The sequence below is a fragment of the Erigeron canadensis genome, chromosome 9 (assembly GCF_010389155.1).
Source record: "Erigeron canadensis isolate Cc75 chromosome 9, C_canadensis_v1, whole genome shotgun sequence".
NCBI lineage: Eukaryota > Viridiplantae > Streptophyta > Magnoliopsida > Asterales > Asteraceae > Erigeron > Erigeron canadensis.
This window is the reverse complement of record NC_057769.1, coordinates 25934809-25950010: the sequence shown is the minus strand read 5'-3', so window position 1 is coordinate 25950010 and position 15202 is coordinate 25934809. Positions and strand designations below refer to the sequence as shown.

The following is a 15202-nucleotide window of genomic DNA, read 5'->3' as shown; positions in this document are numbered from 1 at the left end:
TGTATTGTTGAATCTGTGCTAAAGTATGTTAGGTCGCATGCTTGCTACTCTTTCTTGCTCTTAATGTATTTTTGACTTGACTTCTCTGTGGCTGGAGGTCCTTATAGAAGAAGTCTCTGTACTTTTAGATAGAGATAAGACTGTCTACAACTTACCTTTCTCATACTCTACTAAAGGATTGAGACTTGTTTGTTGTTGTAAATAAAGTAATAAATTATTTATTCAATTGAAAAAAAGAGAAATTCATTTTTAAAAAATCCCTTTAAATTGGTTGCTAAGCCGGTCGCCCCCATTTTTCTTTCAAAATCGATCTCTCCGCTTTACAAAACAAACAAACATCCCCCCACACACACTTCCTATCATTTTCACCAACTAAACACACACACTCTTCAATTTCATTCATATCCTTCTTCCCCAAGGAAACCCCCCATTTATTTCTTCACTCCTACAAGGTACAATTTTGGCTTAATTTCTTTCCTTTTCTGGGTCTGATTATACATATATATTTTGTATATATACATATATGTGTGTGTCTATATATATGTGTGTGATTGTATGTATTTGTATATGTGAGTGATATGTAATGCATCAAAAGAAATCTGAAGTCCAGATCGGAAAAGATAGCACTGGTGTCTCTTCCGATTTTAATCCCAACCCTTTATTTTCATTTCACTCCCCTGTTAATTCCCCTAATTTCCCTTTCGCCCCCTCTCCCTTTTCATCTCATCCAAATAATGTTAAGGTTTTAGTCCCTCCTGCAAACCCTAATTCCAATTTTCAACACCAGATTGTAATTGATGATGATATTGAATTTGACCCGAATCCGACGCCTAAATCCACACCTCATAAGAGACCCCTTTTTTCCCAAATGCCCGAAAGTTCGATATCGAGGAAATCGTTGAATGCCCGGTTAAAAAGTTACAATTTTTCGTCTAAATTTCGTTATAGTAAGAGGTTATGTAACACGAAAGCTGCGGTTTCTCGTTTGATTAGCCGGTTAAGACATGTTCGGAGGTTAAGGACTCACTTGAGGTTGATTTTGTTACTTTCGTTGCCGTTTTTTTATTTCTTGGTTTCACATCCTAGTAGGTCGTTTTTGCTTGATTTCTTGTCGGCGTTTGCGTTTTCAACTGCGTTGTTGTTTTCGTTAAATCTTGCTTTGCCTAGACTACCATCGATAAGATTGTTTCTGTCAAGGTCTTTCCCAATAAAGTTGTGTTCGTCGTCACATCGGTCAAGGTCGCATTTACCGGTGTTTTGGTCAATTGGGTCGAGGCAGAAAGGGGATAAAAGAGGGAGTTCGGGTTGTTGGGTGCAAGCGTATAATAATGGTGATGTTTATGAAGGGGAGTTTCATAAGGGTAAGTGTTCAGGTTGTGGGGTTTATTATTATTATATGAGTGGACGGTATGAAGGTGATTGGGTTGACGGAAAGTATGATGGATATGGGATGGAAACGTGGGCGAGAGGTAGTAGGTATCGGGGGCAGTATCGTAATGGTTTGAGACATGGGTTTGGTGTGTATAGGTTTTACACGGGTGATGTTTATGCGGGTGAATGGTCAAACGGTCAGAGTCATGGTTGTGGAATTCATACTTGCGAGGATGGTAGTCGTTATGTTGGTGAATTCAAATGGGGCGTTAAACATGGTCTTGGACACTATCATTTCAGGTAAATCTTTACTTCATTTGGTTTATCTTGGATTTCATCGCTTCATGGTAAAATGTAGTGGTCTGTTAAGCGTATAGAGGCATTAAATCTTTACTTAACACATAATTATTTTAGCTGATTTGAATTCTTATAACTTTCTAGTGTAAACTTTGTGGAGTATTAATCAATTGGACTCAGTTTTGTTTTAGTCTCCTTTACTATGCTACGTATCTCAATTGCCTATGATTCTATATGTTAGGGATGCTTTTCTTTATTAAAATTAATATAGAGTTGCAAAATGTGCCAATTGAATCATTGATATGGCTTTAATACTTCTTGATGGTGGAAGTAAATCTAGATCACAAGTGATTTCGTTTATGTTGTATAAGATTTCAGGTTAAGATATCACTCGCGTAGGCAATTTAGTATAATTTTTGTCTTCTTTAACGTGAACTATTCAGATATTTTTCTTCAGCTGCATTGATCCCTAGAAATGTTTTTTTTTTGAGATACAAATAATACTTTCAACTTGCAACAACCTAGAGAAGACACTAAAGAGTCCTGTGCTACATCACTTATCTTTTTGTAGCTGAATTTTTTCCTAATAAATTATGTTAGAAATCAGCTTTTTTTGCTGTATATTACATCTGATTTGAACTGTAAATTGAGCATACTGTTATGTAATAGTGCCATATAATGGGTCAATGATACCTTTGATGCTACTTTACCCTGTTATAAGAAACTGGTTCTTTAATGTACTGCATATGTAATAAGGAAGAAAACAAAATTGAAGCGTTATATGTATTCTGTAGGAATGGGGATACGTATGCTGGAGAATATTTTGCGGACAAGATGCATGGTTTTGGAGTCTATAGTTTCGCAAACGGGCATAGATACGAAGGATCATGGCATGAAGGGAAAAGACAAGGACTTGGAATGTATACTTTCAGAAATGGAGAAACCCAATCTGGGCACTGGCAAAATGGCGTCCTTGATGTCCCAAGCTCACAAAGTGCCACATACCCTGTTTCCCCTGTCGCTGTTTATCATTCCAAAGTACTTAATGCAATTCAGGTATTTTCATTTTCATTATGCTTATGCTTTGTATTTTAACCCAAGAAAACTGAAAAAAATTTTAAGATAGTTTGGGGGTAATAAGATTGGCACAGGTTAGATATTATTTATTACGGGTTTGGCTTGAAACATGCTAGTTTTAGTGTGGGGTCACAGGTAAAGGCCAGATCGGGTTGGATTCGATCCACAAATACTTTTTTGTCCGTTTTTCAAGAATTTTTCGAATAAGTGAATGAAGTAATTATGATTACTAAGAGTAAGATATCATACAATAATAAATCTTAATCTCTGGGTAAAACAAATTTAGGAAGTTGCGCACTAGAAATAGACTTTTAGCAGGTTCCAACCCATTTGACCCATTTCCCTTTTAGCAATTTTGTTTTTATGTACCCATTTGAAAAGAAAAAAAAAATAGAATACAGCCAGTCACTCACAAGTAACTAGGAAGAACTTAACAAAATAGATGTAAAAAATAAAATTAGCAAGCAAATGTTATGTTGTCCATTATCTGTGATTTATATCTTTTGGGAATTAATTATGGGACATTTCTTGGTGTATATTACCAGGAAGCAAGAAGAGCTGCTGAGAAAGCATATGATATAGCCAAAGTTGATGAAAGAGTTAACAGGGCGGTAGCAGGCGCCAATAGAGCAGCCAATGCTGCTAGAGTAGCTGCCATAAAGGCAGTACAAAAACAGATGCACCATCGGACTAACAGTGACGGCCTTCCTATTCCAATAGTGCAAAACTTCCATCATCTATCCACTCAACTTTCAATATGACTCTATGCTGGGCCTAGTTTTGTTTTGACGTCTTGTTTAGTTTCATGTCTTCACATTTTTGCTCAGAGAGAAAAAATGAAGAGGGAGGCGGTGACTCACAGAAACTTGAGGGGTTTGTGGTATGTTGTTTGTGTGTTTTGTGTTTTGTGTTTTTACGTGTAAAGTTTAGGGTTAGATTAGTTGTGATGCCAATGGGAAGTTCAAAACTCATTATGGCATTTTATGTGTATTAACAAAGAACAACTACTACTTCTACTGATGTTATAAGAATCCAAATCCTAATATTTCTTGGATCCTAGCAGAGATGTAGTGATGTACATTACGTATGTTCATTTCCCACGTTGTAATTACATATGTATTTAATCAAAAAACAGAAGTTTTACTTTCACAATTCAATAGACTCAGATAAATCAAGAAAGGTACCAGCGACGTAGTGTGTATTAGTCATTAGAATGAAGTTCGTTGGCCTATATGTCAACATTTTATGGATATTTACTGCTGGATTCAACTAACATAGTTTCTAGGATATCTGAGCATTATATGTTTGCGTTTTGTGACTTATGCTGGTGAAAGGAATATGTTAGGATTCGAGTTTGTGGAGAGTATATGTGAAATCCTGTTGGAGTAGCTTGATTTTACAATTGTTCTTGAGTTTTATAATAAGCAAGCCGTGTATCATCTTTTTGATCTTTGGTCTCTGGTCTCTACATTGTTTCATGTCTACAACGTGTATGTAACTTCTTGAAATGTCAATCATATTGGTAAGCATTTGACTTTACCGAATGAGCAAGGCATATAGATCATAGGTGTGCCTAACCTCACCTATTGTGCGATCAATCCATGTTTGAGATATAGCCCAATTTAGGTGGTGTGAGTGTGCAAAACTCTATATCATAGATCCTAAACCATTCCATAAGTTTTTATTCTAGAAAACATGGGTCAGACAAAGATCCAAATTTTGAGAGGGATTCACACATGCACATTATGCCATTACTCTACCTTGACAATTCTATTGAATGTCTCGTCTTAACGGTCATGAAGATTGGCCGAAGATTGTCCTAACGATCTATAATGGTTGGTTCTGCATTTTTGACATATTTTTAATATTTGACCCTCTCAAAAATTATTATATACGAGCAATAACTAGTTTGATATTCTTATTATGCTCATTCTTCCTCAATGATGATAATCATATTTTTCTTAAGTGTTAGCTATTTTGTATCGATTTCCCGAATCTTGAGTCTTGAACATAAAATTACAATGTTACGGAGTACATCTTAAGATCATATGAAAGTTTTTTGGAATGGACATTTTTGAAATTGATTTTGTCGAACAATAATGATGATCTTCGTAACATCATTCTCCAAATTAAAAAACCCACCATTTCTAATCCAATGAAAACCCAAATCCCTAATGAATATTAAAAATCCACCATTTCCTCCTTGTTAATTAATACTACCTTATTGGATCCGATTAAGACAACATAGCCTAAACCCTCTGTTGTGATATTCGATCTGCACCTGTCAGAGAAATATTTCATGAAATTTCTTAGCAATGGACTTTTTGAAAGTGAATTTATCAAACAAGTTTTTGTTTAAAAAATATATATATACAAAACAGGTAATTTTAGTATTTCATTGAGTTGAATCATACAGGAGATGAAGTGTGGCAAGCTTTTTAGTGAATCTGGCATTTACATTGCCGGATTGACATCTCACATCTTTCTGCGAAACCGTCATATGTATTAATTGGCGGATTTGACAACTTTTCCGAATAGGCCATTTATACTGCCAGACTAGAGTGAATGATATCTCAACCACACGAAATGTATTGCTTGACATGCATCACAACTACACATGAGATTTATTGTACATGGTCACAAATGAGATTTATTGCATGTATGTAGATAACTATCGATTTATTGCATGCTCTTTATATATTTCAAATTCTAGCATCAAGCAAGTATCATCTCATACTTTCTTATATCTGTCTATCTTTCTTACGCCTTTGTTTCACACATAAACAAAACATATCACCTTTTTCTTGTATGTCATATATGGCAGGCCTAAACGTAGAACCGATCCTGAGGATTCAGATGCTCAGAACTAAATACTCAAAAATTTGGCATATCAAAAACTTTAAATAACACGACACGTTTTTTTAGGGTCAGAAACCCAGTTTAGCTAGGAGGCTTATCCTTACGCCGATCCTATTAAATATATAAAAAGATTGAATTGAAATTACAATATACAAGTCACCTAAAACGATGTCTATGTTGGTCCCTCGTCCCTCACTTGAACGAAATAACAATACTAAACTATTTCTTCTTATATCACAACACTTGAACGCACGACGCGTTCTTCTTGTTCTTCACATGTCACGGTTTGTTCCTTTATATAGGAAACCAACAGGTACAAACTAAACAACATGACTCTTCCTAATCGACACCAACTAAACAACATGACTCTTCTTAATCGACACAAACATAATAACTGTTTTTAACTACCAACGGTTGTAGACTTTCTTGTTGACATACTAGACCCCTTAACTTATACATCGACACTTCTATGGATTGATAAATTAGTATTCAACACTCCTCCCTAATTTATTAATCCATGCCTTTGATTTCTTCAGGCTTCATCATCTTTATCCTTGAACTTTGGCTTGTTTCCATTTCCTACTTGATCTTTAACACGAACTATGTCTTGAACTTCTTCATTGATTTCACTTCTTTCTTCCTTGTCTTGAATCTCATCTTGTTCATCCTTGTTAACGTTGTCAGTATCTTCCTTCACTTGTATCATCTCATAGTCTTGAATCTCCAACAATGTGTTTCTTGTATTACGATCTTCGTATTCAACTTTCTTGTTTCTTGACTTGTTGTCTTTCTCAATCTTGCTTTCCTTCTGAAATTTTGATGGCGTCTCTCGATGTTTCTTGCATTCGCCATTGTCAGTTCTTGGTTCTTCTTCTAGGAGTTTCTTATCCGAAAAAACTCCATGGTTCTCTTTCTCAAACGTTTCTCTTTTTGTCATCAACTCTTTTATCTCTTTGCTTGTGCAATCTCTTATCTTCTTCAGGTTCTCTAACTCCTTTTGCATTTGTTTCTCAAATGCTATCTCTCTATCTTTCATTTTCTTCACAAACTCTTGTTTCTCCATCTCAAAGTCTTGGAGTAATTCAAACTTCCAAAACTCTAGTTTACTTCTTAAATCACTTTCTATCTCTGAACTCATGTCATCTAACTTTCCTTTTGGAATTTCATCGTCCTTGATGAGAATTCCATTTCTTCGCTTATCTTCTTTTTAAGGATGTTGTCTCCTTTTCATCCTTAGTAGTAACCATCAATAGCACTGGTTCGTCATCTTCGAACACAAGGTTTGCTTTTTCTTCTCTATGGTTTGGCTTTGGACAATTTGCAGCAAAGTGTCCAAAATCTTGACAATTGTAACATTGTACATCTTTAAGTTGTCTCCTTGGATAGTTTTGATCTCCATGGTTTTTCTTCCATCTATCATAACTATCTTCATTCTTGTTTTCTCTTACGAATCCTTTACCTTTTCCTCGAGTCTGATAACCACCTCCTCGTCTATTATTCCCATAGTTGCGTTCATAATTTCTGACATTCCCTTGGCGTGTGAACAACAACTTTCCACTATTATCTTCTCCACTTTCTTTTCTAAACTTAAGCCTTTCTTCGTAAATCTTAAGTTTCCCAATAACCTCCTCCAATTTCACTTCCTTAAAATCAACAACCATTTCAATGGTTGCTACTATTGGTATAAACTTATTTGGTACTGCGTTGAGTAATTTTCGTACTTTCGTTTGTTCATCAAACGTCAGTCCACATGTAGCAGCCTTCGTAATGATACTCATCATCTTTCCGGCAAATGAATCTATTGATTCATCTTCTTTCATAACGAGTCTCTCAAATTCTGATTTCAGTTGTTGCGAGTGCGCTTGTTGAACATTTTCTGTCCCAACAAATCTGGCCTTTAATGAGTCCCAAATTTCTTTTGCTGTTTCACATCCCGCAACTTGCATTTGCAAATCTTCCAGCAATCCTTGGAATAGATATGCAGATGCAGAACTATCCTTTTTTATATCAACCTCTGTTGATGTACCCGTTCCTTCTACTATATCCCATATTCCATTTGCTACAAGTATCTTCTTCATTCTTATGGCCCATAACGTATAGTTCGTACTGTTTAGAATTGGACATTGATAGAATGATAACGGTATGACAACAACATGATTGTTGTTTCCATTTTTATTTCCCGCCATATTATTTCGATTTAGTTTTCTTCTAAAACCAAAATAATTCTAACAATCGTTGAACTTAACTTTCGTCTAACCACAATTTTTCTTCAAACAATTTCAACATTTTCCTAACGCGAACTGTAATAGAAAAATTCTATATTTTCCTTTATCTTATTCTTCTAATAGAAATAAAATGAACAAGTATTGAAAAAGGTAACAATAAAACCTGTTAATGTTTATTCCTTGGGCTTTCACTTATGATCTGGTGGGCTTCTCTTCAAAACAAATGTCACGCCCTTTAATCCAAAAAACTGCTCGTTCCTTTTTTCCTTTCCCAATATAACTGCTGCTTCTTCCCTTTTCTTTTTCAGTAGGTAAATTAGGGCAAAATCCAATCCTCCTCCTTTTTTCTTTTGATCTTCAAATCAAATGGTGGTTAATCAACGTTTCACTCACAAACTTAGGGTTCGCAACTTTTCTGATAATCAGTCTTTCCTTTCCTTCTCTTGCGTTGGTGGCTAATCGGTTTCTATGGCGGTTACCTTTCTTCTACGGCAACACACAGTGCGGCGGCGGTTTCTTCTTCAAATAACTGTTAAGTTTTTCTCTTTACTTTTTCTTAATCTGATTCGATCTTTACTCTGTTAATTGATTTCCTGAATCAATTTGTCTCTCTTTTACTTTCTCAAATTCGATCTTCACTTGATCGGCTTTCTCATCGATTCCTCTGAATCAATTTTCTTCTCTGTCTTTCTTCTCTAAAACGATTCCTCTTGAATCGTTGGTTTCTCCCTTCTCTCTGATTCGAACGACCTTGGCTCTAATGCCACTGTTGGTCCCTCGTCCCTCACTTGAACGAAATAACAATACTAAACTATTTCTTCTTATATCACAACACTTGAACACACGACGCATTCTTCTTGTTCTTCACATGTCACGGTTTGTTCCTTTATATAGGAAACCAACAGGTACAAACTAAACAACATGACTCTTCCTAAGCGACACCAACTAAACAACATGACTCTTCCTAATCGACACAAACATAATAACCGTTTTTAACTACCAACGGTTGTAGACTTTCTTTTTGACATACTAGACCCCTTAACTTATACATCGACACTTCCATGGATTGATAAATTAGTATTCAACAGTCTACGTGCATTTTTTAATAAATTTTTTTAAATATATTGTCATAATCTACATTAGTTAAAAACATACTTTTAATACTTAAAATTGCTAACCCACTCAACTTCAAATTTGAAAAACTTCATTCTTGTTGCGGTCATTTTCTAAAAAAAGTTTTTCTAGACACAATGTATATAAACAACTAAAATATATAGTTGTAAATTAAACAAACGGGGCTTTTGAATTCTCATTAGTTTGATACTCTGATGTTTAGATGTCCAATTAAACTTTGTGGTTTCCATAATCATTTAACATATTAATTATGGGCAACAACAAACTGAGCTTAATATATCAGCGACAAATTTAACATAAGTATATACTAAATTAGACTAAAAAACCGTTGCCCGTAACATATTTGCCACACTTAGCCTAGTAGTAGAGCCGACAATGCCTAAGAGGCGTATCAAGGAACTTTGAATTATTGTTGTCACAAAGTCCAGATGGCTAGCGTTCATGCAGCTTATTCACCTACGGAGAGTACAAACTAAAGCTAAAAGAAGTGATTCGAAATCAACTAACGAGGTCAAGACAAATGGTATTCACTTAAATGTGTTGGGGAATGTAAGGAATGCTAGAAGATGTGCATGTTATATGGGTAAATGGTGTTTATTGATAGATGGACAAGTAGTGTCTGGTAGTTGGCACCATGTGTAGCACCCCACCTTTGGAAGTGAAGAGAGTAATCCAGTCGAAGAAGACATTGACAAGGCCGTTGGGACTTGTACTTGAGTCACGACGGGTTCGTGAACTTCTGCTTTGATTGGAATACTCTCTCCAATTCAAAAATGGGGTGCTACATGGTGCCAACTATACCAGACACGACTGGTCGGTGAATAAGTTGCATGAATGCTGGTTTAGACTTTGGTCAATATGTTAGGGTTCCTTGATACGCATGTAACATTTAGGCTTGCCATTTATGAAATACCAAAAAAGTGATATATTTTGTTTATGTAGGATACAAAGCGCGTAAGAAAGAAAGAAAGAAACAAAGTATTGAGATGATATACTTGCTTATTGCTAGAATTTGAAATATATAAAGAGAATGACAATAAATCGGTAGTTATGTACATCAGTACATGCATGTAATAAATCTCTTCTGTCACCATGTACAATAAATGTCATGTGTGGTTGTGATGCAAGGCAAACAATAAATTTCATGTGGTTGAAATGTTATTTACTACGTCTCACCACAGGTCCAAAGCTATGCCACGCAAACCCAATCTGGCATCCTCAAGCAATGTAGATGCTTGATTTTAAATGCCAGACTCACCACAGGTCCAAAGCGATGCCACACAAACCCAATCTGGCATCCTCATTGGCGATTTCAACTAAGTTGCCTTTATTACTTGTTTCACTTTCAAAAACGCCCGTTCCAAAAAATAAATTCAAGATTTCATCGTTCAAGAAGTTAACGTTGTTTATTAATTAAGATATAGACATCTTTGACTGAAATCAACAGCAAGAATGTTGAACTAAAGCGTACTTATTGCTATTCTTGAAACCATTATTCATTTTTTTTAGTTTGTAACAGTTCTTAAAAGGTTAAAAATTCTCTTCGTTATTATGGTACAATAATAATATGAAATATTAATAACAATGAGTCTCTAGCCTACTGGCGCTAGAGATAGAGCACATCCAAATAGTCTAGATCGAATTACGACCGGCCAAAAGAAACGAAATATCTAGACGAAACTTAGAACTTTAACGGCTAATGGTGGAGTCATCAACCTAATTCCAACAAGTAGCAAGATGCTCGATCATCAATAGAATTTCGTCTTTTGTCTTAAAAGTAAAACAATATGTTATCATTACTTGAACAGTGTAATCTAGTCAGAATCAATATGATAATTTATGGATAAAAGGAAAAACTTTTATAAAATATGTTAAACACTGAGATACATGCATGGCATTATTAGGCAAGAGCTTAAAATAGTCTAAGATCATCATGTCTGGATAAAATATTTTAGGTAGTTCTTCTAGTCAAAATTTGACAATTTGATTTCTATAGAATATGTCTCATGAGTTCACATCTGGTTATATCTGCAATTCAGTCATCCATACCGCTCAAAGAGAAGTGTTGATCGAAATCATCGGTAAGTGACCGTGTATAGTATGAACTCACTTGTTGTCATCCAAGTTATTGTTGAACTTGTATGATATGTTTATTTGATATTAACTTACAAGTTACAACAATTGTGGTCTTGGTCGTGAAAGAAAATCGTGAATTGGAAGACAAGTTTTGTCATGCGCAGTCATAGACGGAACTACATACAAGATATGGATACGGGTCCGTTAAATCCATGTAGGTTTTTTTTCCAAATGATGTTTTTCTATTGGTGCTAACGATCAATGTAAGTAACTTTAAACTTTATTCAAAAAACTTTTTTGTCAATTAAACTTATAAAAATGTAATTGGACAGCTATATGAGAAATAATTAAAAGCAATCAAAAGTGTCAAAAAAAAATCCTTAAACCTCGCTAAAAATAGCCAAAAATTCTTAAAAATTGCTAAAAGTCATAACAACCTAATCATTATTGTTACTTTTACATTGATACAAGACTAGTGAAAAAATTTGTGCTACGAGTCATGTTAAATTCTGATTCCACCATTGTGCACGGCTGGATCATCATCTTTTCAACAAGAGCTAATGTTTATTGGTTATATTGGCTTGGCGCTGATTAATACTTAATGCCTAGATGAGATGGAAGTGTTGCTACAATTTATCTTGTAATTAAGTTTATTAACAAAGAACAACTACTACGTACTTCTACTGATGTTATTAGAATCCAAAACCTAATATTTCTTGGATCCTAGCAGAGGTGTAGTGATGTACATTACGTATCTTCATTTCCTACGTAGTAATTACATATGTTTTTATTGAAAAAACTGAAGTTTTTACATTTACATTTCAATATATGGGATAAGTCAAGGAAGGTATCAGCGACTTAGTGGGATTTGGCTACTATCTGATATTGATGCTTTCTGTGTATTAGACGGAAGTTCGTTGTCCTATGTCTAAACATTTTATTGATATATACTGCTGAATTCAACTAAAATTGTTTGTAGGATAATTGAGCATGATATGTTGCATTTTGCAACTTATGCTGGTGGAAGGAATATCATAGGAGTCAAGTTTGAGGAGAGTATAGGCGAAATCTTGTTAGAGTAGCTTATTTTGCAACTTATCTTGCTCTGGACTAGTTGGCCCAGTAGCAGGGCCGATACTGCCTAAACGCTACATGTGTATCAAGGATCCTGAATTATTATGGCCACAAAGTCCATATGGCTAACGTTCATGCAGCCGACATAGCTGATGAGGACAAACTAAAAGTTAGAAAAAGTGACTTAGGGTTAACTAATAATGTCAAGATAAATGGGTCGTACTTAAATGTGTTAGGGCATCTAAGGAATGTTGGTTTTGGAGGTATATTGTCGTATGTTGACATTGGTTCACCAAATAGATTATCAATTTAGCATGGCATTGGTGGAAAGATGGCGTCCAGGGATGCATACATTCCATTGTCATCACGGAGAAGCCACCAGACACTAGAAAATATGCCGGTTGTATGTGGGGCTTACGGATAGATAGACCCGCTATGTCCGGTAGTTGGCACCATATGTAGCACCCCACTTCTGGAACTGGGTGAGTATTCCAATCGAAGTAGATGTTCACAAAGCCGTTGGGACTTGAACTAGAGTCACGACGGGCTTGTGAACTTCAGCTTTGATTGGAATACTCGCCCAATTCAAAAATGGGGTGCTACATGGTACCAACTATACCAAACACGGCTGGTCTCTCTATCGGTAAAACCCATAATACCCTGCACATCTTGTCCATGACTGTGGCTTCTCCGGGCTCCAACTTTCTACCAATGCCATGATAAGTTTATGAGCGATTTGGTGAACCGACAATACACTTCCAAAACCAACTTTCCTTACATGCCCCAACACATTTAAGTGGATTCCATTTGTCTTGACCTCATTAGTTAATCTCGAGTTACTTCTTCTAACTTTTAATTTGTCCTCAGCTCGGTTGGTGAATAAGCCGCATAAACGTTGGCCATCTGGACTTTGTGACCACGATAATCCAAGGTTCTTTAATACACATGTAACGTTTAGGCCCGTCATTCATAAAATTAAAAAAAGGTGATATGCTTTGTATATTTAGGACACTAAGGGTGTAAGAGAGGAAGAGAGAAAGGAAGGAAGTATTGAGATAAAACTTGCTTGTTGCTAGGATTCAAGATATCTAAAGAACATGGCAATAAAATTGGTAGTTATGTACATGCATGCAATAAATCTCATCTGTCACCATGTGCAATGAATGTCATGTGTGGTTGTGATGCATGTGAGACAATAAATTTCGTGTGGTTGAAATGTTACTCCCTCCGTCTCATATTAAATTTTCAATTTTGACTTGTCAAGTCTTCTGCTTTAAACTATATGACCGTAAAAAATATGTCTATATTATATAACACTTCATATAAAATATATAGACAGATTGAGTTTTTAATGTACTTTTCATTGATATAACTTTCATTAACTAATTATATAATACAAAAAAAGATATTTATGGTCAAAGTTGCAAGAAGAAGACTTGACAAGTCAAAATTGGACATTTAATATAGGACGGAGGGAGTATTAATTACTCGAAGAGTCCAGCAATACAATGGGCTAAACTATGTGCGGTTGCAAGTCATGTTATCAACCTAATTCCAACAAGTTAGCAAGATGCTCATCAATAGAATTTTTCTTTCGTCTAAAATGTAAAACAATACTGATAAAGAGAACGAATCCATGTCTCTTTCTAGTCAGATTCAATTGTTAAACACTTGGATACATTGGCACAATTAGGCAAGATCTTAAATTAGTCTAAGAATATCATATCTGGATAATATTTTAGGTAGTTCTTCTAGTCAAAATTTTGACAATTTAATTTCTATAGAATATGTTTCCTAAGTTCTTGATGCAGGTGGCCTATATATCAACATATATATTTAGCGCGCATGTAATTAATAGGCTTCTAGTATTTTTTTTTTTTAATGCGGTATTGCGGTCAAATGTGTTTTGTATCATTTCATCATACGTCATGTAACTTCGTATAGTTGATTATTGCTAAAATTGTATGATAATATTGAGTGGACAAAAACTTACAAGTTACAACAATTGGTCTTTGTCCTGAAATAGAATAGTGGATTGGAAAGACAATTAAGTTCGTGATGCGAGACTATCTCTAATAGGGAGGTTTTTAGACGCCCTTGGGTGCCTTTAGGTGCTATTGAATATCCTTTGCGGTTGAAGCTTGTTCAAAACTAAAGATTTTTTTATGCATGCCCTTACCCAAAGACATGCCCTTAGGTGCCCTTACTTATATATATATATATATATATATATATATTTTTAGTGGAGTTAAAGGATATGTAAGGATGTTTGTATGGTTGGAGATAAAATTATAGGATTTTAAGGATTTATAAGGATGTGTAAGGACTTGTAAGGATATGATGTGGCAGTTCAAGGACGTCCTTAGCATTGGAGATAGCCTGAAGCCATAGGCGAAACGGCATACAAGACCGGGATAAGGGTCCGCTAAATCTGTGTGTGTAGTTTAGTGTTTTTTTAAATGATGTATTTCAATTAGTGGTAGCGGTCAATGTAAATAATTTTAAACTTTTAAAGTTCTATTTTATCAATTAAACTTATAAAGATGTACTTGGGCAGCTCTATGATAAATAAGAGCTAGCTATCAAAAGTATCAAAAAATTGTTAAATCTCGTTAAAATAACCACAAATTCTTAAAAATTGTTAAAAGTCATAACAACCTAATCATTATTGTTACTTTTACACCGATACAAGACTAATGAAAACATTTGTGCTAGGAGTCATATTCAATTCTGGTTCCATCATTGTGCACGGCTGGATCATCACCTTTTCAACAAGAGCTAATGTTTATTGGGTATTTTGGCTTATCACTGATTAATACCTAATGCCTAAATGAGATCGAAGTGTTGCTACAATTTTGTCTTGTAAATTGTAGTTACATGTGTTTAAGAGAAAAAATTAGTTAAGTTTTCTAATATGCATTTGGATCTGCTCCTTTTAAACAAAAGCTTCAGTTGTTCAATATTTTGATTTGACATTGCATCTTCACATTTTTTGATTAAATTTAAATTTATAACATAGAATCACACAGATCGATTAAATACTCCCAAACCTTAAAAAGGAAAGAATAAATTTCTTTGCCAGTAATGGA

General features: G+C 35.0%; 1 protein-coding gene across 1 annotated transcript; it reads left to right on the top strand.

The window, feature by feature from the left end:
• Positions 1 to 319: 319 nt before the first annotated feature.
• Positions 320 to 3804, top strand: LOC122580849. The gene is made up of 3 exons (XM_043753002.1): positions 320 to 1671; positions 2463 to 2724; positions 3291 to 3804. The coding sequence occupies exons 1-3, from the start codon at positions 584 to 586 to the stop codon at positions 3504 to 3506; spliced, it is 1566 nt and encodes a 521-aa protein (XP_043608937.1). The 5' UTR covers positions 320 to 583; the 3' UTR covers positions 3507 to 3804.
• The last annotated feature ends 11398 nt before the right edge of the window (positions 3805 to 15202 follow it).